This window comes from Mytilus edulis, chromosome 10 (genome assembly GCF_963676685.1).
Source record: "Mytilus edulis chromosome 10, xbMytEdul2.2, whole genome shotgun sequence".
Lineage (NCBI taxonomy): Eukaryota > Metazoa > Mollusca > Bivalvia > Mytilida > Mytilidae > Mytilus > Mytilus edulis.
The window spans coordinates 28,539,752-28,559,492 of NC_092353.1; the positions used below are offsets into that span (position 1 = coordinate 28,539,752).

The 19,741-nt window shown below is 32.0% G+C and overlaps 1 protein-coding gene across 1 annotated transcript in view; it reads right to left on the bottom strand.

Moving 5' to 3' along the window:
* Positions 1-572: 572 nt before the first annotated feature.
* The window catches only part of LOC139490836 (uncharacterized), a 50,327-nt gene continuing 31,158 nt past the window's right edge, over positions 573-19,741 (bottom strand). The window contains exon 3 of the mRNA XM_071277898.1: positions 573-4,403. Within this exon, the coding sequence (XP_071133999.1) occupies positions 2,125-4,403 (2,279 nt within the window). The 3' untranslated portion in view covers positions 573-2,124. The remainder of the gene's footprint in view (positions 4,404-19,741) is intronic.

Below are 19,741 nucleotides of genomic sequence, written 5' to 3' on the forward strand. Positions count from 1 at the left end.
AAATATGCCCTAAATTGGATTAGTTTATTCCAGTTTTGACTATCAGTTAGTTCCTTTAAAAGGTGATACCAGTTATACTCATTCTTATGGCATTTATTGCTGCACATTTGACATTTTGTGATACCTCGACTTAAATAAAGCAAATAACAGCCATCTTTTTCTCATTGTGTGTGGTGAGTGACTGACCAACAAGCTGACTATGCAGTTCAGGCTTTGCTCATTGTTAAAGGCCATACATGGTCAAAGAATTGTCCCATTTGGTCATCATGTCACATCTTATTTATGAATACACATTTGTGCTGTACAGTACTTTAACCTTTGCATGCTTTTCTATAAAAGCATGCAAAGCAAACCTTTGATAAACATGTTTACTATGTTTGCAAACATCAAACAGGCAGTCTGGTTCAGTCTGTTCACTTTATACTGGAATTTGATAGGACATTAAAATCATTTCAAGGGTAAGTTCCACATTGTTTGTCAATTTTTATTGTCCAATCAAATCCCAGTATATATTAAATAGACTGAAAAGCTGCCTACCTATTGTTAGCAAACATTCAATCAAACATAGCAAGCAAGTCAACCAAAGTTTTATTTTTGAATTCTAATAAAGAAAAGCTGTAAAACATTGTGTTTGAATGTTTTTGTCAGTGTTTAACATGTTGCAACACTATTGTACTTTTTGAAGTACAACAAATTATCAAATTTGCCATTAAGAACAGTTTGTAAGGAAATCTGAATTATCTTTTTGTTCAAACTGCAGTTGTACCTTTGCATTTTAAACCTCAATTCGAAGGGCACACCTCCTATCATGTCAGTTTTCTCTGGTCACAAGGGTTGACTTGTATGTACAGGTTTGACTAGTGAATTGTTTTTGTAAATTAAAATAAAATACACCATTTTTGCACAAATCGCATTTCTTGATTTGCCTGCATCATGAATTCTTATAGAACCAAAAGTTGTGACAACCAATAATGTGCAAGTATATGTAGATGAAAGCTACCTGATGGTAGTCTAAATTAAAAAGTCAAAACCATCATATGTTAATCAGTTTAGAAGGATTTGATACATTAACTTTCATATGGAAATTTTGAATCCCTCTGTAGAAAATAGAGCTTTTTAAAAAACAAACAAAAAAACACATGAAAGGAAGATCCAAATTCCTATAAGACAATTCCACTCGAGGTAGGACTAATGTATTTTTTAAGTGTGCATTTATTAAGAATCATAACCAGTGCAAAACTATCCTCCAATGCCGGTCTAAACAGTGGTATTTACATAGTGATAGTACGTAAATATGAATCAAATATCTTTTGTTGACGTTGATGAAAATAAAATGTTTATCAGTGACTATTACCGTACTTTTTATTTTTTAAATTTACCTATCAGAGCAGTACTTATGTAAACATATGTATATAGATATGAGAAGATTTGGTATGATTGTCAATGAGAAAACTCTCCATCCCAGTCATCATTTGTAAAAGTAAACCATTGTAGGTCAAAGTACGGTCTTCAACTAGGAGTATTGGATCACAATGAACAGCAAGCTATAAAGGTCTCAAAAAAAATACTAGTGCAAAACCATTCAAACGGAAAAACCAACAGTCTATAATCTATGTAAAAAAAACGAGAATCATTCACATCAACAAACAGCAACTACTGAACATTACAATGTATTAAACCTCTCACTTGTATGACAGTTTCATAAAGTTCAATTACAATGAAAACAATGTGTTAGAAAACCAAACGGACATTATAAGTAAAAGTTGGAGCACAGCAGTGAACAGTGTGTTATAATCAAAGTGTATAAAGCAGTAAAATATAAAAGTACTTAGTTTGTTTACGGTGAAATATGTCTGTTTTGGTAAAGAATGTTTCAGTAGTAAACCCACGTTCAAAGTGTTATATATGCTATATGTTGTTTTGTTGTGAACAGATAAATCATATCGCTTTTGCGTATATTGAAACAAGAACAGACAAAAAATCATGGAATAACAGTATGTCTTTTAGTTCTCTAATTCGTGCACAGATGATGCTTTTTAATGGACAACAACATCCTCTATATATGCGGTACCATGTGCATTTTTGTAAGTATGACACTTATTCGTATCAGTTAAAACTAACGTTTCATTCCCTCACCAAGGTCATTATTATAGATTTCAAATATCCAAATGCAGCATTGCGGCGTGATGGTTTTGTTTTCAGTGATCGCAGTATGTATTGTGTTGCTTTTCTATAGTGACCTGATTTTTTGTTGCAGTAAGCCACAACGTTGTAAAACAGAACGTAGTTTTCGTCAACAGTTGCTTCCTTTACCGTTAAACAATTGAGTTTTGTCAGAACCTCATGGCATAATTTTGTTTTTCCTAATGCCTCGTAACAGAGATATTGTAATAGGTAACAATTCAGAAGAGGATGTATGCGTATTGATGGAACATCATCGTATTTCGGACTAGATCTGTCCTCGTAGAATGTCTTCAATTTTTCTGGAACTGATAAGAGTTCATATTGTAGAACATCTGGCACAGCCCACATTTCTGCCGTCATATATGTAACTTTAAAATGGAGTTGCACTAACATGCCGTTCTTAAATTCATTTAAGATATTGTTAATTTCCAATGGCAATTCGTTCTGTATTTCTTTTGAATAAGACGCGTCTAAAATCGATTCTTTTAGCTTCTTTAAATGATCAGTTTTCAGTGATAGCAACAAGGTGTTCAAACTTTCTAAACTTTGAAATACTTTTTCATCTATTTCTTTTGCTGGAGTTACATCAATTATCTGTTTGAGTATTTCTATGCATATTTCAATAGCACTTTCAAACTTACGTTCCATAAAGAAAAACGTTGCTAAGCGCAAAAGGATACATGACCTTTGAGACGTTCTCGTGACATCGAGATATTTGATCGCTTCATCCAAAAACGTTTTTTGAAATGGGTTTTGCTTATACAAAGAATATGATAAAATACCAATGATACTGTTGATCATTACTGTATGTTCATTCTTAAATACCGTCAATCCTTTGTAACGTTCTATCTCACTCAAGATATCTTTATAGCTTTGAATGCTTTCAAGTGATGGATAGCGGTCGTATTTTAACCAAAAGAACTGAAACGTTGTAAAATCATGATATAATCTTTTGATTTTGTCTTCCCAACATTGAAATATTACTGATTTTTCAGTAATCTTCTCCAATAAGTCTGAACCAAAGTTACACGAAGCTTCTTTCAATCTTTCAAAGCTTTTCAGATACAAAATATTCTTAATATTGTCTTTGAAATAATTTAAATCATCTTGTAAAGATGTAGAAAGTCTATCCGTTAATTTTGAATTAAACAGATTTCTTTCTTTGATTAAGTAATGTGGCAGATATCCGTCCCGTAGATATTTGATAAGCTTCTGTATACAACCCTGCAAGCAGACAATCAAGTTTGAAGGAATCCAATTTAGTTTTTCTTTTTCAGCGCACCAAAATATTAAGTTTTTCAAACAATATGAAGACAAAATGTCCTTTTCATTATCACAAGAACACCGCGGTCTTATGTAATCCTTATTGACTATTTTAAGCATAATGTAACAATATATTTGAACATCATTGAGAGCTGCAAACAGATCGGTCTCACCTCTACTTGATAAACGCCATTGAATATTCTTTTTATTGCTATCAAAATGGCCAACTGGGGCTAACAAGCATTTTTTCGCAACGACCTGTTTTATGGTTTCTTCTGACGGCCAACCAGTGTCTTTGGAACGATTTATCCAATCGTTTGCACAAGGTGGCCAGTAATCATACACTAGACATGGCACATTGTCGCTGATGAGAACTTGGCAGGAAGTTTTGTTATCCCGACATATTTCTGTTAAAGCAGGTCCATTTGGTTCAAATTTATTTGAAATGTCGCTTGTAATATTTAGATCTTCTGCGAAGTTTTGTCGAACAAGTTTATTCACACATCCATTTGGCAGAAACCCTGAGTTTAATGCAATCACTTCGTTTCCAATAAGTAGGTATTTGACTTGTCTGGTATCTTTCGCTCCTCTCTTATATCGTATATTCATGTAACCCCGGAAGTCCTTATCGTGAACGGCAAAACAAACTGGATACTCTTCGTTGGATAAATTTCTAAGTTGTTTTGTCTCATATACTTTTGTTTCTAGAAATGGTAAAATTGCATCTAGATCACTTTGATCCCCGGAGTAATATATGCCACCAGCTATACCTTCTGCTCTACTGCCAACATATATGTTTTCATCGCGATCGGCTTTACAAAGCTGGTTGCTAACAAAATCATGAAAATCCTGGGTATTCTTATTAAACTTTATTTCAGTTGGTGAAAATCCAGCAGCATCTAAGACACTTTTCAGCAGAAGAGATTTTGTTTTCTCGGATTCATCAACAAAATTCTCTACAAAGAAGAAGAGATATAATTATATTTTAAACTGCAAACGACCCCTAAACTAACAGATGATGTATATTAGTTCCAATAATCGTTCGGTCCAGCAGTGGAATAGACGTGTATTTCACATCTCGGAATCAATGTCTAGCAGATTTGACCAATAAGTGTGTAGATTGAATATTCTTTCACTTTAATGATTTGACTTGCATTATTGTAGAGCCTAGATGTCGATTGGTCTAATGCGTAGAGCATACTACATGGTGAGTTGGTGCCGTGACATCTCAGTAGTATGAAAAATTTTACTTTGTTAGGCTGGTATTTAGACGACACATATGTATATTTATATTTATATACATGTATAAATATGGGCGCAAATTTTCAGATTTAACATTGTTGTGCTGATATTTATAGTAATAGTGTGAATAATATGTATTTTCCGCCGCCGTGTATCACCTTCAAAGTTGATCCAATGGATAGATCCGTCCTATAGCTGTCACTTGTTTAGAAGTATTTATCCAACCTATGCCAACATTTTGTACATACAATACCTTAGTTTAAAAACATAAATTGAATGAATCATTTGATAATATCTGTTTAAAATATACCTAGTGACATGATTTCCTTATCCTGAATTGATACTCGGTAATTTGTTTTAACGAGAAATATGACTGATGCAAATAAATGAATAGAAACTGAGACCTCAACGATTTTCATTTTAGCTATTGTTTTCTGAACTGTGCTATGTTAGTTGATCATGTTTTTGAATTTGGTCGGATATTAGATTTATGTTGTGGTGTAACAACAAAATATCCTAGGATTTAGATCTCTTCCACTATCGTTTAGTTTACAGTTTTAACTCCAATTATGACTCATTACCATCCCAACGAGTGTCGCATGTGGTACAGAAATTATTTATCTGTGCCATCCTACACTTCAATATTTACGGAGTATATTCCATACATATACAATGTAGCAAAGTTATGCAATGTGCCAATTTATTTATTCATATGTTAAAAAGAAAGTACTTACAAGAAACATTTGAGCCTTGTTTGGATATCATAACAAACGGTACTAGTGTTGGTAACATGTTAAATTTTTGACTAGAACAATTCTGTTCAGTGATGCCATAGACCGTAAAATCAAAAAAAAAAACCTTATTAAAAGATTTTAAAAGAACTTATACAATAACAAAAAGAACAGAAGTATTGGCTACTGCGTTGGTGATACACTCCGGGACAAACAATACATCAACATTCCAGCAGTCATTATAGATATTTTCGAATTGGTGTCCGTTTCATATTACTCTCAAAAAAATATTTCTCAAATATAAAGTTAATAATTTTTTCATCCAGATTGATTGATATAGATGATTTAATTACATAGAAATATGAAATTTAAAGGTATATTAACTTATTTATTCATAACTTAATAAATAAACTAAACAATAAAATTATTTCCTTTCTCCTCTTATACTGTATACACATCACACTTCCGACACCTGTACATGAAGAACACAACGTTTTATCGAGCACTCATTGTATAGAACTTCGTTCAAGACCGAGAGTTAAAATCATTCCTCAGTAAAGGACCTAAATATCATCCCCCGTCAATTATTAATTGGAATGAGTGTCGTAATATCATCCACGACTCACTCCATACTTACTGTATGAAATGGTTAAAACGGGAAAAAGCTGACAAAAAATCTTTGGACTCTTTTTTTTAATTCAGTAATGAAGATAGTTGATATACGTATTCAACATTTTAAAGAACATTTTACTATTAACAATAACAACAAAAAACCCATTTCTCGTATCAAACATAAACTAAAAGAACTAGCCATGAAATTTGTTTTTGTCCCGGCCGATAAAGCTGCTAATAACATTATTATTGTTTGACGTAAATTTTACATTGAGGTTCTGAAAAAAGAAATCACCAATTCACCAACATTCCAACTGACTCCATTTTCAGAAAACGACATCTGTACAAACATAAACTTTTAGCTACCGCTTTACAAGCAGAGCCAAACACAAATGCATGCTTATATTGGTGATTTTGAATCTGTTCAAAGTTTTGATTTTTCTACCCTGTATACCACATTGCCTCACATTCTCATTAAGAAAAAATTCACACACCTAATTAAATGGGCATTTAAAAAGTCAGAATGTGAATATATATGTTCAAACTCTTTTAGGTCATTTTTTAGTAGCAATAAACAAAAAAACTATGTCAATTGGACCTGCTATGATACTATATATACCCTTGAATTTTTACTAGATAAAATTTTTGTTCGCTTTGGGAATTCCGTATATCGTCAGATTATCGGAATTCCAATGGGAACTAACTGTGCACCACTTATTGCGGACCTGTTTTTGTATTGCTATGAGTTACAATTTATGACAAAAATAAGCAAAGACCCATCGAAACAACATCTGATAAACAAATTTAATAATACCTTTAGATATTTGGATGATATTTTAGCTCTCAATAATGACGACTTCAGTATGTATATTAAAGAAATTTATCCTGCTGAACTTACTTTAAATAAAGCTAATACTAACAATGACCACTGTCCTTTCCTCGTTCTTGGTATCTTTATCACTAACGGAAAGCTGAATACTAAAATTTATGATAAAAGAGATGATTTTTCATTTCCTATCGTTAATTATCCATTTTTAGATGGTGACGTTCCCTTGTCGCCATCTTACGGTGTTTATATATCTCAACTTGTACGATTCGCTCGTGTATATAACAATGTTTTAGATTTTAACGAGAGAAATTCATGTATTACTGAAAAATTATTACACCAGGGTTTTCGATATCACAAACTAGTCAAAACATTTACTAAATTTTATCATCGGTATAAGGACATCATTCGTAAATATAGCTCAACATGCAGACTTCTTATACGTTCAGGTATTTCACATCCAATTTTTTATGGAAATATTCTTTATAAAGCACAAAGGTGCCAGTATTCACCTCAAAAACTAGCAAAACCTTTGAATAGACTTATTAAGAAGGGATATAGTTACGATACTGTTGTCAGGTCATTAAAGATTGCAAATTTTGGCATTAATATTGATTCACCTATAGGGTCTTTGCATCGGAACTAAACACATTTATTAAAAAACCAGTTGTTGGCATGACACGGGTTATGTTCTTCTCATATATGTTATGATGGTATGATACTAAACCCCTAACGGGAAGGATTATGTCTGATGTACATATGATGAAATCATAATCTTTCAGTCAGTTTAATTGAAGTCTGGAGCTGGCATGTCAGTTAACTGCTAGTAGTCTGTTGTTATTTATGTATTATTGTCATTTTGTTTATTTTCTTTGGTTACATCTTCTGACATCAGACTCGGACTTCTCTTGGACTGAATTTTAATGTGCGTATTGTTATGCATTTACTTTTCTACATTGGCTAGAGGTATATGGGGAGGGTTGAGATCTCACAAACATGTTTAACCCCGCCGCATTTTTGCGCCTGTCCCAAGTCAGGAATCTCTGGCCTTTGTTAGTCTTGTATTATTTTAGTTTTAGTTTCTTGTGCACAATTTGGACATTAGTATGGCGTTCATTATCACTGAACTAGTATATATTTGTTTAGGGGCCAGCTGAAGGACGCCTCCGGATGCGGGAATTTCTCGCTACATTGAAGACCTGTTGGTGACCTTCTGCTGTTGTTTTTTCAATGGTCGGGTTGTTGTCTCTTTGGCACATTCCCCATTTCCATTCTCAATTTAATCTTATTGTTGATATTAATCCCACATGTACCAAGTTTTAGAATAGTATTATTGATATACTAGAAATTTCTTGGTATTTCTAAACGGAAGATTATACAGACAGAAGAAGAAGTATACTCAACAACAAAACTATTTCCATTTACCTATGTATAATATGAAGTATTTTTTTCAAAGATGATGTTTTTCTGAAATTGTCGCATTTCACAGCGGTATAATACTTTGACTTTAATTATTACTCACCTTTTTTTTATTAACTTTGTATTTATATTGTATCATAGATCAAATTTATTCGTTCAGTGTATTTTGTGTTTTTTGATTGTGTTCAGCCATTCATATTGATATTTGGAGTGTCTTTCTTTGTTGTAATGTTACACTGTTATTTATAGATAAGGGAAAAGGTTTGATACCATTTAAACGTTTTATACAGCTGTAATTGATTGCGTCTGTCCTAACCTAAGTCAGAAATCTGATGTTCATTAGTTGTTGCATGTTGATGTGGTTAATAAGTGTTTCTGGTCTCTCGTTTTGTATATAGATTATACCGTTGGTTTTTCCATTTTACCACCATAATTTGTTGGGGCCCTTTACAGCTTGCTGTTCGATGTGAGCTAAGGCACCGTGTTGAAAACCGTACCTTGAAAACTAATGGTTTACTATTATAAATTGTGACTTGGATGGAGAGTTGTCTAATTGGCACACATAACACATCTTCCTATATATATTAAAATAATACCGAAATAATTGTTCATTAAAATACAATTGTATTTTAATGAACAATTATTTCGGTATTATTTTAATATATACAATTGTATTTTAATGAACAATTATTTCGGTATTATTTTAATATATATAGGAAGATGTGTTATGTGTGCCAATTATTTCGGTATTATTTTAATATATATGTATTTTAATGAACAATTATTTCGGTATTATTTTAATATATATGTATTTTAATGAACAATTATTTCGGTATTATTCTAATATATATAGGAAGATGTGGTATGGGTGCCAATGAGACAACTCTCCATCCAAGTCACAATTTATAATAGTAAACCATTATTTGTCAAGGTACGGTTTTCAACACGGTGCCTTAGCTCACATCGAACAGCAAGCTGTAAAGGGCCCCAACAAATTATTAGTGTAAAATGGAAAAACCAACGGTATAATCTATATACAAAACGAGAGACGAGAAACACTTATTAACCACATCAACATGCAACAACTAATGAACATCAGATTTCTGACTTAGGTTAGGACAGACGCAATCAATTACAGCTGTATAAAACGTTTAAATGGTATCAAACCTTTTCCCTTATCTATAAAATAATAGTGTAACATCACAACAAAGAAAGACACTCCAAATATCAATATGAATGGCTGAACACAATCAAAAAACACAAAATACACTGAACGAATAAATTTGATCTACGATACAATATAAATACAAAGTTAATAAAAAAAAGGTGAGTAATAATTAAAGTCAAAGTATTATACCGCTGTGAAATGCGACAATTTCAGAAAAACATCATCTTTGAAAAAAATACTTCATATTATACATAGGTAAATGGAAATAGTTTTGTTGTTGAGTATACTTCTTCTTCGGTCTGTATAATCTTCCGTTTAGAAATACCAAGAAATTTCTAGTATATCAATAATACTATTCTAAAACTTGGTAAATGTGGGATTAATATCAACAATAGAATTAAATTGAGAATGGAAATGGGGAATGTGCCAAAGAGACAACAACCCGACCATTGAAAAAAACAACAACAGAAGGTCACCAACAGGTCTTCAATGTAGCGAGAAATTCCCGCATCCGGAGGCGTCCTTCAGCTGGCCCCTAAACAAATATATACTAGTTCAGTGATAATGAACGCCATACTAATTTCCAAATTGTACACAAGAAACTAAAATTAAAATAATACAAGACTAACAAAGGCCAGAGGTTCTTGACTTGGGACAGGCCCAAAAAATGCGGCGGGGTTAAACATGTTTGTGAGATCTCAACCCTCCCCCTATAACTCTAGCGAATGTAGAAAAGTAAACGCATAACAATACGCACATTAAAATTCAGTCCAAGAGAAGTCCGAGTCTGATGTCAGAAGATGTAACCAAAGAAAATAAACAAAATGACAATAATGCATAAATAACAACAGACTACTAGCAGTTAACTGACATGCCAGCTCCAGACTTCAATTAAACTGACTGAAAGATTATGATTTCATCATATGAACATCAGGCACAATCCTTCCCGTTAGGGGTTAAGTATCATACCATCATAACATATATGAGAAGAACTTAACCCGTGTCATGCCAACAACTGGTTTTTTAATAAATGTGTTTAGTTCCGATGCAAAGACCCTATAAGTGAATCAATATTAATGCTAAAATATGCAATCTTTAATGACCTGACAACAGTATTGTAACTATATCCTTCTTAATAAGTCTATTCAAAGGTTTTGTTAGTTTTTGAGGTGAATACTGGCACCTTTGTGCTTTATAAAGAATATTTCCATAAAAAATTGGATGTGAAATACCTGAACGCATAAGAAGTCTGCATGTTGAGCTATATTTACGAATGATGTCCTTATACCGATGATAAAATTTAGTAAATGTTTTGACTAGTTTGTGATATCGAAAACCCTGGTGTAATAATTTTTCAGTAAGACATGAATTTCTCTCGTTAAAATCTAAAACATTGTTACATACACGAGCGAATCGTACAAGTTGAGATATATAAACACCGTAAGATGGCGACAAGGGAACGTCACCATCTAAAAATGGATAATTAACGATAGGAAATGAAAAATCATCTCTTTTATCATAAATTTTAGTATTCAGCTTTCCGTTAGTGATATAGATATCAAGAACGAGGAAAGGACAGTGGTCATTGTTAGTATTAGCTTTATTTAAAGTAAGTTCAGCAGGATAAATTTCTTTAATATACATACTGAAGTCGTCATTATTAAGAGCCAAAATATCATCCAAATATCTAAAGGTATTATTAAATTTGTTTATCAGATGTTGTTTCGATGGGTCTTTGCTTATTTTTGTCATAAATTGTAACTCATAGCAATACAAAAACAGGTCCGCAATAAGTGGAGCACAGTTAGTCCCCATTGGAATTCCGATAATCTGACGATATACGGAATTCCCAAAGCGAACAAAAATTTTATCTAGTAAAAATTCAAGGGTATATATAGTATCATAGCAGGTCCAATTGACATAGTTTTTTTGTTTATTGCTACTAAAAAATGACCTAAAAGAGTTTGAACATATATATTCACATTCTGACTTTTTAAATGCCCATTTAATTAGGTGTGTGAATTTTTTCTTAATGAGAATGTGAGGCAATGTGGTATACAGGGTAGAAAAATCAAAACTTTGAACAGATTCAAAATCACCAATATAAGCATGCATTTGTGTTTGGCTCTGCTTGTAAAGCGGTAGCTAAAAGTTTATGTTTGTTACAGATGTCGTTTTCTGAAAATGGAGTCAGTTGGAATGTTGGTGAATTGGTGATTTCTTTTTTCAGAACCTCAATGTAAAATTTACGTCAAACAATAATAATGTTATTAGCAGCTTTATCGGCCGGGACAAAAACAAATTTCATGGCTAGTTCTTTTAGTTTATGTTTGATACGAGAAATGGGTTTTTTGTGGTTATTACTATACTATATTAATTTTCGCGAACCATTTAGGTCACGGAAATTCCAAAATATGGCATCAGAAAGGAGAGTTGTGCAAATAATGTGAATACACAGAACCCCCATCCAAATTATCTTTAGCTAAAAGTATTCATCATTTTCTATTTTATATGTACTAACAACATTCCATTTTTCTATAATTTCGATTGAAATATTCCAAAATCTGAGTTCAAATCGATCGAATGCCCCAAATAAACATTGTCTGATTGGTTGAAGTACTGTGGCGTCGATGATTAGCATAATAAGCCTCGATGTAAAGAATAAGCCTCGATGTAAAGCACACGCTTCACATGAATAAGGAGAGTTTTACAAATAATGTGAGTACACAGATCCTCCATCCTATTTATATTTTGCTGGAAATGTTGCAGTATTCATCATTTCTGTTTTGATTCTGCTCACAACATTCCATTTTTTCTATAATTCCGATTTAAATATGTGGAACCCGCAATAAAAATAGATGGCCTCAATGATCTTATAGCAACGCAAAAAATTCCGTTATCCTGAGTTTTACGATGTTACATTAGCCTGGGATCCGGTCCAATCTAGCTGCGCGTCGTAAGGTCAAGATTAGCCAGGATCCCAGTCTAAATTATAAATGTTACATAAACCAACCAAACCACATACAGAACTTTGCGCTCAAATGTAATTCTTGGTAATTATACGGGTAACTTCGTTTAAGAAAACTTATACACACTTTATCATTAACATATTACCTGGCTTTTGCATATTCACGTTTTTTTTATGCTGAACTGTAGTCGAATTCAATTTTATAAATTATTTTTTTACATGAAGCAATAGGAGTAAGAATATTTATTTTGCGCCAACTTAACCAGGATCATATCAATCAGCAAAATTATTTACCGGTATTTTTGTGAAATTTCAGTTCTATAGGTTATCAATTAGAGAAATTTTGGTAAGTATTACTTATTTATGTTAAGGTTCTACTGATGTGCTTCTCTAGACCTTTTTGGCGGTCCGTTTTGATCCCATTTATCTCAATACTATCTCCGATGACAGGAATGTCAACTCGACCTATTCGTGTCGAAAGTGAAAATCCAATCTATTTGATGAAATAATTTCTTCTTCAACGGTTCATGCATTATTTTCGTATTATTTGATAACCAATCACATTCACGTTGCATGTTTGCATGAAAATGGTTATGTACATGTATTAGTGAATTGTAATGGCGATGCAGCATGCGAGGTCAGTGCGCGATCACGTGACATAATTATTTGTAAACAAACATGCTCCCCGTGTAACACGTGTCTGAATTATCCTTTCAAAGTGTTATGAATCTTTCAATCACTATTTTAAGATATTTTCCTTTTTGTTTTTAGGTTTGCATATCAGTAGTGCAAGTGAATTACAAATAGTTCCGAGTTGTGTGTGTGTTTTTTTTTAATAGTCTATAGAATTAGAAGGTAAGTCTACATAAGTTATATTTACATGTAACTAAAGTCTAAAAAGATGACTCCACTTTCCCTCTATATTTAAAACCTGCTTACCAATTTAAACAGCATTTGCTCCCCTTGAACGCTAATTTGCCCCTTCCCCGTCATTTCCCTTTAAATTTGCTCAACAGTCATACTTATGGTCCATTTACATTAACGGCTGATTTGTGATTTTACCATCTTAACTCAAATTTTCATATTGTACACATTTGACCATTCAGTATGAGTTCCCATGTTTTTTGTCTTATATGAAGGAGGTTTTAGGTCATGTTTTCCTAAACATCTTATTGCTATTTGTCTGTCTGGATCGTTAAAACCACAAAATCAGATAGTGATGAATATGCAAGTTTTCAACAATCCCGGAAATTACACCTTATTTAATTATCGCTATTTAGTCCAATCTGGGAAAAATAGTCATACATTGTATGTACAACTTCCTGTTTGGGTCATGCGGCCGAAAATAAAGTTTTTTTTGTAGAGAGCTGAGGGAGGAAAAACTTTAGAAAGCGATCATCAAGAAACTTTAATAGAGTATGATCCACTTTTTTTCGAAATTAAAATTGAAGTAAAAAATTATTTTGTTTAAAGTATTTACAATAAGTTAAAACGGGTCTCATTAAAAAGTATTATGCATGGTGAATTGTTTCAACGGCCCCCAGATAGCTTCAACTGGATGAAAAAGTTGTGTAATTTTAGAATTTATCCGGTATGGAATAAATAGCGATTAGGTGTATTGACATCCATGAAAAAATATAGGAAGTAAGATACATGTAACTCCCCTTTAGGTTTTGATAAATATTGGATATGACATTAAGAAGTTATAAAACTTTATTCTTTGAATATGTTTCTAGCGTAACATGCACGCTAAGTACTGCTTTTTATACGTCCCGTCTTATACGTCCGTCAAAGACGGTGTCATATGGTATTTTGAACCCCCTAAAAAGTGAACCCGGGGTCAAAATACCATGCGGTAAAATGACCCCGGGGTCATTATACCGCATGGTATTTTGACCCCGGGGTCATTTTTCACGTATGGTATTTTGAACCCCCCTGCGGTATATTGAACCCCCCTGTTTTTGATAAATAGTATTGCAGATAATCTAATTTACAATTTATTGGCTATCATTTTTTTAAATTTGTGGTTTTAAGTAGGGGGTTCAATATACCGCAGGGGGGTCAAAATACCATGGCTAAGCAAAATTTTCAAAATATCTTTTCCAGCATTTTTAACACATACAAACCACTTATTGGAGTATTATAACTATGTTAAGGAGTTAGAATAGCTTGAATTTTTGAAATTGAAGGTCTATAGTAGGGGGTTCAATATACCGCAGGGGGGTCAAAATACCATGGCTAAGTAAAATTTTACAAATATCTTTTCCAGCATTTTTAACACATACAAACCACTTATTGGAGTATTATAACTATGTTAAGGAGTTAGAATAGCTTGAATTTTTGAAATTGAAGGTCTATAGTAGGGGGTTCAATATACCGCAGGGGGGTCAAAATACCATGCTAAGTAAAATTTTTAAAATATCTTTTCCAGTATATTAAATACATACAAACTACTTATTGGAGTATTATAACTATGTTAAGGAGTTAGAATAGCTTCAATTTTTTAAATTCAAGGTCTATAGTAGGGGGTTCAATATACCGCAGGGGGGTCAAAATACCATGGCTAAGTAAAATTTTCAAAATATCTTTTCCAGTATATTAAATACATACAAACTACTTATTGGAGTATTATAACTATGTTAAGGAGTTAGAATAGCTTGAATTTTTGAAATTGAAGGTCTATAGTAGGGGGTTCAATATACCGCAGGGGGGTCAAAATACCATGGCTAAGTAAAATTTTACAAATATCTTTTCCAGTTTATTTAATACATACAAACAACTTATTGAAGTATTATAACTATGTTAAGGAGTTAAAATAGCTTGAATTTTTGAAATTGAAGGTCTATAGTAGGGGGTTCAATATACCGCAGGGGGGTCAAAATACAATGGCTAAGTAAAATTTTCAAAATATCTTTTCCAGAATATTAAATACATACAAACTACTTATTGGAGTATTACAACTATGTTAAGGAGTTAGAATAGCTTGAATTTTTGAAATTCAAGGTCTATAGTAGGGGGTTCAATATACCGCAGGGGGGTCAAAATACCATGGCTAAGTAAAATTTTCAAAATATCTTTTCCAGTATATTAAATACATACAAACTACTTATTGGAGTATTATAACTTTGTTAAGGATTTAGAATAGCTTGAACTTTTGAAATTCAAGGTCTATAGTAGGGGGTTCAATATACAGCAGGGGGGTCAAAATACCATGGCTAAGAAAAATTTTACAAATATCTTTTCCAGTATATTAAATACATACAAACTACTTATTGGAGTATTATAACTATGTTAAGGAGTTAGAATAGCTTCAATTTTTTAAATTCAAGGTCTATAGTAGGGGGTTCAATATACCGCAGGGGGGTCAAAATACCATGGCTAAGTAAAATTTTCAAAATATCTTTTCCAGTATATTAAATACATACAAACTACTTATTGGAGTATTATAACTATGTTAAGGAGTTAGAATAGCTTGAATTTTTGAAATTGAAGGTCTATAGTAGGGGGTTCAATATACCGCAGGGGGGTCAAAATACCATGGCTAAGTAAAATTTTACAAATATCTTTTCCAGTTTATTTAATACATACAAACAACTTATTGAAGTATTATAACTATGTTAAGGAGTTAAAATAGCTTGAATTTTTGAAATTGAAGGTCTATAGTAGGGGGTTCAATATACGGCAGGGGGGTCAAAATACAATGGCTAAGTAAAATTTTCAAAATATCTTTTCCAGAATATTAAATACATACAAACTACTTATTGGAGTATTACAACTATGTTAAGGAGTTAGAATAGCTTGAATTTTTGAAATTGAAGGTCTATAGTAGGGGGTTCAATATACCGCAGGGGGGTCAAAATACCATGGCTAAGTAAAATTTTCAAAATATCTTTTCCAGTATATTAAATACATACAAACTACTTATTGGAGTATTATAACTTTGTTAAGGATTTAGAATAGCTTGAACTTTTGAAATTCAAGGTCTATAGTAGGGGGTTCAATATACAGCAGGGGGGTCAAAATACCATGGCTAAGAAAAATTTTACAAATATCTTTTCCAGTATATTAAATACATACAAACTACTTATTGGAGTATTATAACTATGTTAAGGAGTTAGAATAGCTTCAATTTTTTAAATTCAAGGTCTATAGTAGGGGGTTCAATATACCGCAGGGGGGTCAAAATACCATGGCTAAGTAAAATTTTCAAAATATCTTTTCCAGTATATTAAATACATACAAACTACTTATTGGAGTATTATAACTATGTTAAGGAGTTAGAATAGCTTGAATTTTTGAAATTGAAGGTCTATAGTAGGGGGTTCAATATACCGCAGGGGGGTCAAAATACCATGGCTAAGTAAAATTTTCAAAATATCTTTTCCAGTATATTAAATACATACAAACTACTTATTGGAGTATTATAACTATGTTAAGGAGTTAGAATAGCTTGAATTTTTGAAATTGAAGGTCTATAGTAGGGGGTTCAATATACCACAGGGGGGTCAAAATACCATGGCTAAGTAAAATTTTCAAAATATCTTTTCCAGTATATCAAATACATACAAACTACTTATTGGAGTAATATAACTTTGTTAAGGATTTAGAATAGCTTGAATTTTTGAAATTCTAAGTTTATAGTAGGGGGTTCAATATACTGCAGGGGGTTCAAAATACCATGGCTACAGTAAGTAAAATTTTCAAAATATCTTTTCCAGTTTATTAAATACATACAAACTACTTATTGGAGTATTATAACTATGTTAAGGAGTTAGAATAGCTTGAATTTTTGAAATTGAAGGTCTATAGTAGGGGGTTCTATATACTGCAGGTGGGTCAAAATACCATGGCTAAGTAAAATTTTCAAAATATCTTTTCCAGTATATTAAATACATACAAACTACTTATTGGAGTAATATAACTATGTTAAGGATTTAGAATAGCTTGAATTTTTGAAATTCTAGGTCTATAGTAGGGGGTTCAATATACCGCAGGGGGTTCAAAATACCATGGCTAAGTAAAATTTTCAAAATATCTTTTCCAGTTTATTTAATACATACAAACTACTAATTGGAGTAATATAACTATGTTAAGGATTTAGAATAGCTTGAATTTTTAAAATTCAAGGTCTATAGTAGGGGGTTCAATATACCGCAGGGGGGTCAAAATACCATGGCTAAGTAAAATTTTACAAATATCTTTTCTAGTATATTAAATACATACAAACTACTTATTGGAGTAATATAACTATGTTAAGGAGTTAGAATAGCTTGAATTTTTGAAATTGAAGGTCTATAGTAGGGGGTTCAATATACCGCAGGTGGGTCAAAATACAATGGCTAAGTAAAATTTTCAAAATATCTTTTCCAGTATATTAAATACATACAAACTACTTATTGGAGTAATATAACTATGTTAAGGATTTAGAATAGCTTGAATTTTTGAAATTCTAGGTCTATAGTAGGGGGTTCAATATACCGCAGGGGGTTCAAAATACCATGGCTAAGTAAAATTTTCAAAATATCTTTTCCAGTTTATTTAATACATACAAACTACTAATTGGAGTAATATAACTATGTTAAGGATTTAGAATAGCTTGAATTTTTAAAATTCAAGGTCTATAGTAGGGGGTTCAATATACCGCAGGGGGGTCAAAATACCATGGCTAAGTAAAATTTTACAAATATCTTTTCCAGTATATTAAATACATACAAACTACTTATTGGAGTAATATAACTATGTTAAGGAGTTAGAATAGCTTGAATTTTTGAAATTCAAGGTCTATAGTAGGGGGTTCAATATACCGCAGGGGGGTCAAAATACCATGGCTAAGTAAAATTTTCAAAATATCTTTTCCAGTTTATTTAATACATACAAACTACTTATTGAAGTATTATTACTATGTTAAGGAGTTAGAATAGCTTGAATTTTTGAAATTCTAAGTTTATAGTAGGGGGTTCAATATACCGCAGGGGGTTCAAAATACCATGGCTACAGTAAGTAAAATTTTCAAAATATCTTTTCCAGTTTATTAAATACATACAAACTACTTATTGGAGTATTATAACTATGTTAAGGAGTTAGAATAGCTTGAATTTTTGAAATTCAAGGTCTATAGTAGGGGGTTCAATATACCGCAGGGGGGTCAAAATACCATGGCTAAGTAAAATTTTCAAAATATCTTTTCCAGTATATTAAATACATACAAACTACTTATTGGAGTATTACAACTATGTTAAGGAGTTAGAATAGCTTGAATTTTTGAAATTCAAGGTCTATAGTAGGGGGTTCAATATACCGCAGGGGGGTCAAAATACCATGGCTAAGTAAAATTTTCAAAATATCTTTTCCAGTATATTAAATACATACAAACTACTTATTGGAGTATTATAACTTTGTTAAGGATTTAGAATAGCTTGAACTTTTGAAATTCAAGGTCTATAGTAGGGGGTTCAATATACAGCAGGGGGGTCAAAATACCATGGCTAAGAAAAATTTTACAAATATCTTTTCCAGTATATTAAATACATACAAACTACTTATTGGAGTATTATAACTATGTTAAGGAGTTAGAATAGCTTGAATTTTTGAAATTGAAGGTCTATAGTAGGGGGTTCAATATACCGCAGGGGGGTCAAAATACCATGGCTAAGTAAAATTTTCAAAATATCTTTTCCAGTATATTAAATACATACAAACTACTTATTGGAGTATTATAACTATGTTAAGGAGTTAGAATAGCTTCAATTTTTGAAATTCATCGTCTATAGTAGTGGGTTCAATATACCGCAGGGGGGTCAAAATACCATGGCTAAGTAACATTTTCAAAATATCTTTTCCAGTTTATTAAATATTTACAAACTACTTATTGAAGTATTATAACTATGTTAAGGCGTTAGAATAGCATGAATTTTTGAAATTGAAGGTCTATAGTAGGGGGTTCAATATACCGCAGGGGGGTCAAAATACCATGGCTAAGTAAAATTTTCAAAATATTTTTTCCAGTATATTAAATACATACAAACTACTTATTGGAGTAATACAACTATGTTAAGGAGTTAGAATAGCTTGCATTTTTGAAATTCAAGGTCTATAGTAGGGGGTTCAATATACCGCAGGGGGGTCAAAATACCATGGCTAAGTAAAATTTTCAAAATATCTTTTCCAGTATATTAAATACATACAAACTACTTATTGGAGTAATATAACTATGTTAAGGATTTAAAATAGCTTGAATTTTTGAAATTCTAGGTCTATAGTAGGGGGTTCAATATACCGCAGGGGGTTCAAAATACCATGGCTAAGTAAAATTTTCAAAATATCTTTTC